Here is an 11,127-nt window from a genome sequence, read left to right as displayed (position 1 = left end):
CCTGAACACTGGCAGATGGCAGCCATCTTGCACCAACACTTGGCAATAGACTTTGGTGAGAGAAGTAATTTACGCTTTATTGTCTGGTAACTGTAAGATTCTACCACAAATAAATACTCTTTATAAAAGCCAAAAGATTTTTGGTATTTTGCATCAGCACCCCTTTGGCTGACTAATACAGCATATATAATATGTCTTAATATTTTGTTTGCCATACAGAAAAAAATATTCTAAAATTAATGGACATTTTTCTACCCTTCCCATATGACTCCCTCATCTGTTTGCTCATTTTTTTTTTTGCTAGATGTTTGATTTTTTACTAAGAGGAATCCAGTAACTAAATCCAGGACCTCCCATGTAGGAGGGGGTCACTCAACTGCTTGAACCATAACCCATTAATAGACTCTTAATTTGTACTACTATAGGTAAATGTTATCCAATTAGTCTTGAATGCAAAATAATGTGTAATAACAGCAGAAATGGTCAGCAGTATGCTAAGGCAAACATCTACTTGGGAAGTGAAAGAGTGAAGACATAATTAATCCTCCAAATCTTAGATTTACCATGACATTTGATCCAGTTTATGTAAGGAAATGCTCAAGATTCCTTTAAAACAAATCTCATTTCTTAATCATTGATATGTCTTCCAGGCATTAGTAAAGCTATGGAGACTGCAAATGAAACCACAGGGATGAATTTCATTCTTCTAGGGCTCTTCAACCACACACGAACCCATCTGTTCCTCTTCTCCATGGTGCTGTTGATCTTCATCACCTCCCTAATGGGCAATGCACTCATGTTTGTCCTCATCCATGTAGACCCTAGACTTCACACACCCATGTACTTCTTGCTTAGCCAGCTTTCCCTTATGGACATGATGCTGGTCTCCACCATCATCCCCAAAATGGCATCCAACTATTTGATGGGAACTGGATCAATCTCTCCCACTGGCTGTGGAGCACAGATCTTCCTGCTTCTCACTGTGGGAGGTGGTGAGTGCTTCCTCTTAGCAGCAATGTCCTACGACCGCTATGTGGCCATCTGCCACCCACTGCGCTATCCCATTCTAATGAATCATAGGCTTTGCTTGCTCATGACAACAGGTTCCTGGTTTTTGGGAGGGGTTGATGGGCTTTTGCAGGCTGGCACCGCTTTGAGCTTCCCTTACTGCCACTCCCGGGAAATCAATCACTTCTTTTGTGAGGCACCATCACTTGTGCGCCTTGCCTGTGCTGACACCAAGATTTTTGAATTTTTCATGTATGTTTGCTGCATCCTCATGCTCTTGATCCCTCTGTCTCTCATTTTGATATCCTATGGTCTTATCCTGTCTGCTGTGTTGTGTATGCAGTCTACTACGGCCAGGAAGAAAGCCTTTACCACGTGCTCCTCTCACTTGGCTGTGGTGGGACTATTCTATGGCACCATCATGTTCATCTACATGAGGCCCAAATCTTATCATTCTGTGAACTATGACAAGGTGGTATCAGCTTCTTACACCATCCTCACACCTGTGTTGAACCCCCTTATATACAGTGTGAGGAATAAAGAAGTCAAGGGGGCCTGTAAGAAGTGGCTGGAGAAACACTTTCTGTGATAGCAATATAGAGAAATAAGTTGCCAAAATGGTGGCAACCAAATTGAATTCAGGTTACATAAGATAACATTAATGTTATTTTAATTTTCCTCTTTAACTTATTTTATTGTGTTCTATCAAAATGTGTTGTTCTCATCTTCCCAATATGACTACTTGGATTTTCTGTTTTCAATTAATGTTTGTTAAATAAATTAGAAATTACATTTGTCTTAGCATACGTTGTGGTAGTATTTTTGGTATGAACTTAAGGCTTGAGCATTAAGCATTAATAAATGAGATACTTGCTAGGAGATTAGACTGCAAACAAATAATTAGTTATGTTTGATATATGATGAATATTATTAATGATGAAGGGATAGATTATTCAATAACTACATAATAAATCTGAAAAATCAATGCAATTTATAGCTTCAAATAATTAAGATAAAATTTGAACAAAAGTAACCTATGTAAACATTGTATTTAAAATATATAAGGAAAGAGCAGGAAATATTTTTAAAAATGATTGTCGATGTGATTTTTAAAGAATTCCTTAGATAAAAAACAAGTAGATTTGACTATATATATTTTAATTACTATGAAAATATGCAGAACACATATGAAAGGGATCAAATAGCACAAATTAAAAACAGAATTTACACATGTTGAAATTAGCCACATAATTAATATAGGATAATTTTACTCATAATTGTACTTAAGAGCAAACACTGCCGAGTAACTTTTTCAAACATTAAAATTGGTAGATTTTGCCTTAATTTTTATGCAGATGAGAACAAATAATGCTGTATTACAAAGAAAGCCTTATAGAAACAGGTTTTGAATCTTTTGTGATTAAGGATGAGATGTCCTTTGAAAACTTTTATAATTAGTGACATAAAAACTATACAATTTGTTTTATTTATAATTCAATAAGAGAAAGACTTGCACATTTTATTCTCTAGGAGATCTGAGTTTACAAATGAAGAAAATATAATTAAAGTCTTGCCCAAAATACTTGGTATCTGAATTTTAACAATGTGTGAAATACCACATCTCTTTCATTCAATTGCCCATATTAACTCAAAATATCATAACTTCACTGCAGGAAGAAATAAATAAAACAAAATAACAGCAATAAAAAACATGCTCCTCCACAATTTCAACATTTAAAGTGTTTTTCTCCCAATATGTTTTGGGGACAGGTATTTTCCATTCTTTAACTTGCAATACTAGAGTAAAAGTTGACATCAGACCAGCTTTCTCTTATCTAAATTAAATGAATTAAATGGGAGTAAAACTAGAGAAGAAATATATGAATGCATGACATCACAAAAAATTAATTTCCATCACAATTCATACTAAATACATACAAAATAGTACATGACACTATAGCCTAGTCCCAACCCTGGGTAGTTATATGCCTGACCCATCCATAATTTTAAAAAGTACTTATGTAAATATATTTGAGTGATAAATATATACTTATAAATATAAACATATATTTATGAAATTATTTATGAGCATATATTACTTCATGAAATCACAAAATTTTATCTACAATATAGTAAAGGCACACACATATCAGATACACATTTCATATAGCTTAGTTACAAAAAATGGCTTATTTAGTGTCCCTACATATCTTTCAAGGGTGGTACTCAGTAGTTTTATGAGTTAATTGAAATAATAATTCCTATTATTTAAAGAGTATGAGAAAGGTATCTGTAACAGATAATATTTTCCAAAGATTACTGCAAATTAACACCAGCCACAATCTCCACTAAAACCTTACCACTTCTTATTAATATTTGGAATCCACATGCCCTCCCATTGAACTTGGTCTGAAATGCCTTTTTTGACATTTTTTTCCAATATAGTATAGAAGTGTTCTGAAGTGATTTCTAAGACTAGTTCATAAAATTCCATGCATTTTCTCCTTATTCTCATGACTGAATTACTCCAGAACCAAGCCACCATGCTATGAGTAAGCCCAGTCAGTTTCTGGAGAGGCCTACATGGGTAGAAACAGAGGTCCTAGACAGCTCACAGTTGGCAACATGCACCTGTTTTCTGTCATATCTGTGAGACATCTTGAAGAAGGAACCACCAGTCCCTAGTTGAATTGCCCCAATGGGTACGTATAATCATAATTAATACCAATAATATGTTATATTTACATTAGGACCAGATAGCTGGCAGAAAGCGTAAGGGACTCAGAAAGACTGTTAGCAGAAACAAACCAAAAGAATAAGAGGATATGATTGGTAAAGAACACAATGACTTAGCTAAGTAGATTTATAGACAGATTATTGAAAATGCCATATGTTTTCTTTCATTTCATGGCCTATTTTTAAAGATGAGAAGAGAAAAAATACGTATATAAAGGAACCAGGAGTTTCTGGGTCCAAAAGTGAAGCTGTTTCTCTCAACAAAATAGTCTGACATTGAGAAAGAATTATATCAAAAATTAGATGAGGAGTCAAAATCATGTGTTAAGACTTCTCTACAATTTTAGAAGAGACTTATAAAATCTTACAACAGAAAAATACTCTTTGCATCTTAAAGGCAGGCCTTGCAGATTCTCACAAAAAAAAAATGAGTTCAAAAGAATATTTAAAGCATTGTGTAAGAGCAGCTTCATAAGTATCCAATGGTAGGGAAGGATTTATCTCAAAGAAGGTCTTAATTGTGGTTTTGTCTAAAGGTGAATTCAAAGTAACTTAAAAAAAACAACAACCCATAATGCTTGCATCATCAGTCTGGATTAAGGACTAAATAGATTGGGATGTCTAGTCAGCTGGAAACAATATGTCTATGAATTAGCCATAGTGACCAAGAAGGCAGAGGCAATGTTCATTGAGAACAAGTCCAAGAGTTTATTACTGAGTCTTAACTAAGAAAATGGAAACAAAACATAACGAAACAAAACAGAAAACTACCAAGCAGAATTTCAGAATTGTTAAGGGTCAGTGACTGATTGCCTCCAATGTTCCCTCTTCTAAATAGAGATGTCTTCACAGTAGACTTACTAGCACAATTATGTAACTGCCATGTTATGACGAAGTCCAAAGGGAGAAATGGAGACTCCTAGCTCTTATGCAGGCTGAGACCCCAGCTGAGAGCTTAGATCAACTTAGCCATGTGATTCATTCAAATTGAAAGTAGATCCTTGAATTAAAACTGAAGAGTCACTGGCAATGTAAATAATCAATTTAAAACACAACCTTTTGAAGTGCATTTTTCTCCCCAGGCCCAGCCTCTTTATTGGTATAAGGTTGTTTTCAATTGATACAGTTCCTTCTTTGCATTTGGTAAAAAATACTAAGATACTACCATTACCTATTGTCTATAAGTTACATTAGTTGCATTTTTCATAAGAATCATCATATTCTTAAAATCTGGAAATAGACGAACATTCTTAAGTTTATATTATTAACCATAATCTTCATCTACCACCAAAATCATGATATTATATGATCCCTAGATTATCCTCTAGTTATCTTTCAATTAACATTAACCACCCTAGACTAAATCTTTCATCCACAATTGCATTTATAAGTCAGGAGTGCTAGCTATACTCATTATAATGTGTTACCATCAACACTATACATTTCCACATATTTATACAATCTACCTTATTAAACATTTTGCATACTTTCAGTATCAGCTCTTCTTTTCAACACACATTCTTTCTTCTACTAACCTGTACTCTATAGTTTAACTCCACAAGTTTAATTATTGTATTTAGTTCATATCAGTAAGACCATACAATATTTGTCCTTTTCTGTCTGGCTTATTTCACTCAATGTAATATATATTAAAGGTTCATCCATTTTGTCATGCGCTAATGTCTAATCAGGGCATTTGCACATTTGAAGTTGAGTTGCTTGTCTTTTAATCTTTGAATTATATGATCATTTAATTTTTTAATATATTTCTTATTTTTAAAAGATACTTAGATTACAGAAAATGTTACACACAAAAATATAAGTGATTTCCATATGCCCCACTCCCCACATCTCCCACCCTTGCCCATATTAACAGCTTCTTTCATTAGTGTAGTATATTCATTACTATAGATGAACACATCCAAGAATCCTCAGGAATGAGGAATAAAATATGGATCAGAATGTACTTACTGGTATTCTGCTGTAGACTTACTGGTATTCTAGTAATGGAAGGAATTAGATCATTAATGTATGATCTCTACATAGCATTCATACCAAATCTTTGTAGAATATGTAATTTCCAAATATTGACTCCCATTGAGTAAGCTGTATTATGAACTTATTGATAAAGTCATTTGAAGCACAGAACTGTTAAAATTTCTAAAGTAATTATGTTATTTTAAAAGAATTTTTAGATTGCTTAAGTGTTATATAAAAGTATAATGGATTCCCATATGCCCTACCCACTCCCTGTCCCCCACTTTCCCACATTAACCGTTAGTATGGTACATTTGTTACCATTGATAAACATATTTTGAAAGTTTACTAATAACCAGGGTCTACAGTTTTCATTATAGTTTATATTCTATCATGCACAGTTTTGTAAATTGACAAAATATACAATGACCTGTATCCATCACTGGAATGTCATGCAAGACAACTCCAGATGTTCCCATATTACAATTAATATTCCCAATCCCTTCCCTCATATCTTCTGGTGACTACAGCCTTTATATCAATTTTAAGAGTTCTTCCATTGCTAGAATAGTAAGTCTATAGTAGAGAAAAATAGGTCTGCTTTAGTACATTGTTCACTTCCCAGTATTTTCTTCTTTTTGTTCTTATCTTTTTTAAAGATATATAGATCACACAAAATATTTTATTAAAAAATATGAGGTTCTCATATACCTCACTCCAACAACCCCCACTCCTCCCACATTGACAACTTCTTTCATTATTGTGGTGTGTTCATTGCATTTGATGTATACATTCTGAAGCATTGCTATACAGCATGGATTATATTTATATTGTAGTTTCCATTCTTGAGGATTTGGGGATTGTGATGCCCACTCTAATTCTTATTGAGAGGGAGTTTACATGCCATGGAGCTGATGGATGGAACTATGTTGTTTACATTTGCAGATACTCTCTGTTCCTTGAGATGGGTGTTGGCCATAATTATCTCCTTTTTATTTGTCTTGGGTGATTCTGATAAACTGGACAGTGTGTGTTACAACTTTGCTGAAATTCAAGACTAAAATGGTACATGGATGACAAAATATTTAAGTCATTGGGACATAGAATCATCAAGTATATTGCTAATTATAGCTTCAAATAAAAGAGCAGTCATGTGTAGAGAAGCTACAAATGAATCTAACCCTGTTACACAGGGGATCATGAATTCCAAAGTGAGACCCCCTGAGACTGTGTTGAATTACTGAGCTATCTATCCTGCTTAAAGTTTCTAGTGCCCTCAGGAGCCCTGGTATTTGAGGCAGTGTTGTTTACTGTGTCAGATATTGAGATCCTGCTGAGACTTGCATAAGTGTAACCTCCAGTATGGCCTGCACATTCATTTTGAAATCTCTTAGCCATAAAAAATCATTTTTATTAGCCATTTCCCTCTTTTGGTCAAATGTGGCCACTCTAAGCCAAACTCAGCATGTAAATACATTACCTTCCCCCCCAGCATGGGACATGGCTCTGCAGGACAAGCCTCCCTGGTGCCAAGAGATTACTACCAAGCATCAGCTGATGATGTAACTAGAAAAAGACCTCGAATAAAAAGATCAGCTCAGACAAGTAGAATATCTCAGCCTACATGTAATATTAGGTGTTAAAAAATGCTTTTTGACCTTGAGTAAAAGGGGGAGATGGAAAGGGCAAATGAGTTTATATGGCTATGAGTCCCATAAAAGGAGTCAGGAAGTCATCAGAGGGGTTGCCCTTATGCATACCTCAGCAGGATTCTAGAGACAAAGTAGATACAAGGCAAGGTACTGGTTCTCCTGAGGGCTACAAAGACCCACAGGTTCTATGGACTCAGATATATGGGGACCTCATATTTTTTGAATGTGGTATTTAAAAAAATTAAAGAGGGGAAAAAAGAAAACACTTAACACTTATAAATCAATAAAATGATTTTGAGGTCCTTGGCCATTAGAATTAGAATTATATTACAATTACATTCTATCATAAATATCTAATAAATAATCATAAATTTAATAAAAGAAAAGAATGGTTCTCAGACTGAAATGGAATGGAGGATGTCCGGCATATTTACTGAACTATCGAGGACCCGTGACACGTTTCCCTCCCACTTTCTCCTTATTGTAATCAAAATGTTTATTCTTTTTAACCATTTGAGTATTAGAAGGAGAGGAATTGTTTTGTAAGTTTTAGAGGTCTATAGCAGATGGGGCTTTGCCCCAGGACAAACTGTGTTTCTTTAAATTGATTTTGATATAAATTAGCACTTGCATTGCATTGTAACTGATTTAAGTGTTTTTTTTTTTTAACCTTGTAATGTCTTTTTGGAATTCAGAGTGTGGAGTGTAGCAGTTTGATACTACTGATGAATTCCAGAAAGAAATATTGGATTATGTTTTTAATCTGATCTGTACCTCAGCATGATTGAGTTATGATTAGGGTGTTGAGTCCCTGCCCACCAAGGGGTGGGGGCTCACAGATAAAAGGCATGGTGAAGAACAGAATTGAGGGGCTTCTGATGTTGAAGTTTTAATGTTGGAGTTTGACGCTGAAGACTTAAGCTGGAACCTCATGAAGTAAGCTCCCAGAGGAAAGAGAAAGCCAGCTCAAATTCTGGTATTTTGCATCAGCACCCTTTTGGCTAATACAGAATGAAAGCATAAAAAGAAAAATAATGAGAAAGAAGACAAGAATGAGTTGAAGGGGAATATGAAGAAGGTAGACAATTAGAAAATACAACATAAAATGGTAGAAATAAATCTAAGTATACCACCCCTTTCAGCAAATTGTTAACAGACATAATGTTCTCAGTAAAAAAAAAAAAAAAAGCATCTAGAGAAAGACTTTTTGAGGAGATATATTTGAAATTTAAATTTTCAGTATATCTGAAAATTAAGGATGAGTAAAATTCCATCAGGAATTCATCACATTAATGGAAACCTGGTTTAACTTTGGCAATATTAAACAAAGCAAATTTTATTAAAGGGCATTAGCACATATAAAGAAAGACACTAACGGGTAAAATTTAAAATATGTACAATTATTATTCTCATGCTGATCATTTTTTATTTGCAGGTTTTTTCAGTGTTTTTACTCTTCTCTGAACTTTAGAAAATACTACATTCTCCATGATCATCAGACATATTGTTTTCTACAGGAAATCCCACTCTTAAGCTATGGTAGAATGCTGAAAGGACACAGTACAAAGTGAACATATTTCTGCATTTCTTTCTGCCTTATTTAGGGTCCCTAGTAGTAACTATGACTCAAGAGGACTTCAAGCCCCAAAGCCAGCCCCTTTCTCAATGGCTCTGAATATTGCCTATCAGTTTCTACACTATTTACATATTCTGAAAGAGAGCCTTCAACTTTACCATGAGCTTCACTTGAAATTTGTTCAAGTGTTTCTCCACCTTCCAGGATGGAGGGAGCCTCCTGTTGTTAATCTCTAGGTTGATTCAGCTTTCTCTATTTGACTCCTTGTTTTATCTATCTCCAATTAAACATATTTTCTGAATTACATTCCCTATGACTGTAAAAGCTAGAATACTTTCCATTTTTATAACAGGACTCCCATAGAAATGTCCTGATTTGCAGATGAGGAAAACAGGCCCAGAAAAATTAAATTATTTTACATTATTTTATTTTTCCTTCAGTAGTAGGATTTCAACAATCTCCCCCACCCCAATCCCCTATCCTCACATTCTACACCCAGCACTTGCCATTTCATTGATCTTTAATCATGCCCTGCTATATTAGCACCTGTGAATGTCATAGCCCCCACAGGCATACACACATAGGTCCTCCAACTCCTCCTATAGAATAGGAACAATACCTGGCTTCCATCATCTTTCAGTCAAGGCACTTTTATCCAATTCTCCAGGAGGAGCTTCAGGAAATCTAAAAATGTTTATTAAGTCTGAGTTTGCATTACAATTTCAATGTTCCCTTGCACCAAGGCCAGGGAGGTCTGGAGAAACAGTCCTCCACATAATGATGAAGTTAAAGGTGACTCTGGTCCTGGTTTCTTTTGTGGCTTCTGACAACCCTGCCATTGGCAAATTCTATTCACCTTCTTTCTTTTTTTTTGTCTTGTAGATATTAGTGTTCTTTTATTCATTTATTTTTTAAAAAATACTTAAATTACATAAATGTTACATATAAAATATAGGGCATTCCCATTACCTGCTCCCCACAATTCTGACATTTTCCCACATTGACAGCATCCTTCATTAAATACAATTAATGAGAAAGAGAAATAATAATGATAATTTTATATATAAGAAATAAAATACCAAATATTTTTATAAATAAAAACAATAAAAATGGGATAATAAAAAATAATGAAAAATATTCTAAAAAAAAATTCCACATTTTGACTTTCATCACAGTAAGATTTGTTCCTGTATATACAGTGAAATGATTTTCCAATTATTGTCATCATCATCTTACTTTTTGCTCTTTCACATGACTGAAGTGCTCATCAGAGGACAATATCTTGGAATAAGGTAAATCTGGAAATTGTTTGTCTTCTTTGGAGGTAGATTGAGTGTACTTTGTGTAAAAAAGGTAAAGTGAGTAAAATATTTTGGTAATCAGAAGGGTTAGCATGATCGGTAATGTTGGTCAATGACAGTTTCCTACACCTTCTGGGCTAAGGTCAGATATGCCTTATTTTACCAGGGATGCTATAACAAATAGCACAGTCTGGCTGGCTTGAACACTGGTTCGAAAGTATTTTTATCAGTTATGGGGACTATAAATTCAAAATTAATATATTATCATGATCATTATTTCTCTGAAGTCTGTAGGGGTCTGTTGGTGGCTACAGTCATACATCAATCTATACCTCCATCACTCCATCACATGGCCATTTGTCTACTTCTACATCTATCTCTAAATTTCCACTTATTATAAGCACTCCAGTCATATTGAATTAAAGCCCACTCTTATTTAGTTTGGTCTCATCTTCACTAATGGGGTCTTTGAAAATACTACTTATAAATGGGTTCCCATTCACTGGAATGAGTTAGAACTTGAACTGCTCCTCATGTGGAATATGATTCAATCCATAGCAAGGTGGTACTTCTCTTTAAATTTAGAAGGAGACTAAGAAACTTTAGTGCAAGTGCAATTACTGGCCAAAATACTAAGGCAGTAAGTGACTTTCCATGTGCTTCTATTTGCCTTTCACTGACTGATGATGTTCCCATTGGGGCAAACACTCACCAGAGGGATCACAAATCCCAAAATGATAGTAACAATGAGCAATAAATCCGCATATGTGGTTTTAAAACATAGAGGTTTTAAACCACTATTAGTATTGCAACATAAATTAACTATTGTCAATTATTTCGTAATTCTCAGAGACGTTCAGTTTTGTGTTTTCACTCA

The 11,127-nt window shown here is 34.5% G+C and overlaps 1 protein-coding gene across 1 annotated transcript; it reads left to right on the top strand.

The window, feature by feature from the left end:
* The first annotated feature begins 664 nt into the window (after positions 1–664).
* On the top strand, positions 665–1,597 carry LOC101431076 (olfactory receptor 2T33-like). The gene has a single exon (XM_004456888.2). The coding sequence runs from the start codon at positions 665–667 to the stop codon at positions 1,595–1,597; it is 933 nt and encodes a 310-aa protein (XP_004456945.2).
* The last annotated feature ends 9,530 nt before the right edge of the window (positions 1,598–11,127 follow it).

Source organism: Dasypus novemcinctus, chromosome 16 (genome assembly GCF_030445035.2).
Source record: "Dasypus novemcinctus isolate mDasNov1 chromosome 16, mDasNov1.1.hap2, whole genome shotgun sequence".
NCBI lineage: Eukaryota > Metazoa > Chordata > Mammalia > Cingulata > Dasypodidae > Dasypus > Dasypus novemcinctus.
This window is presented reverse-complemented; position numbering and strand designations above follow the sequence as displayed.

Excerpts from the sequence above, each read along its gene's own strand:
- LOC101431076 (XM_004456888.2), top strand. The coding sequence starts at position 665 with ATGGAGACTGCAAATGAAACCACAGGGATGAATTTCATTCTTCTAGGG.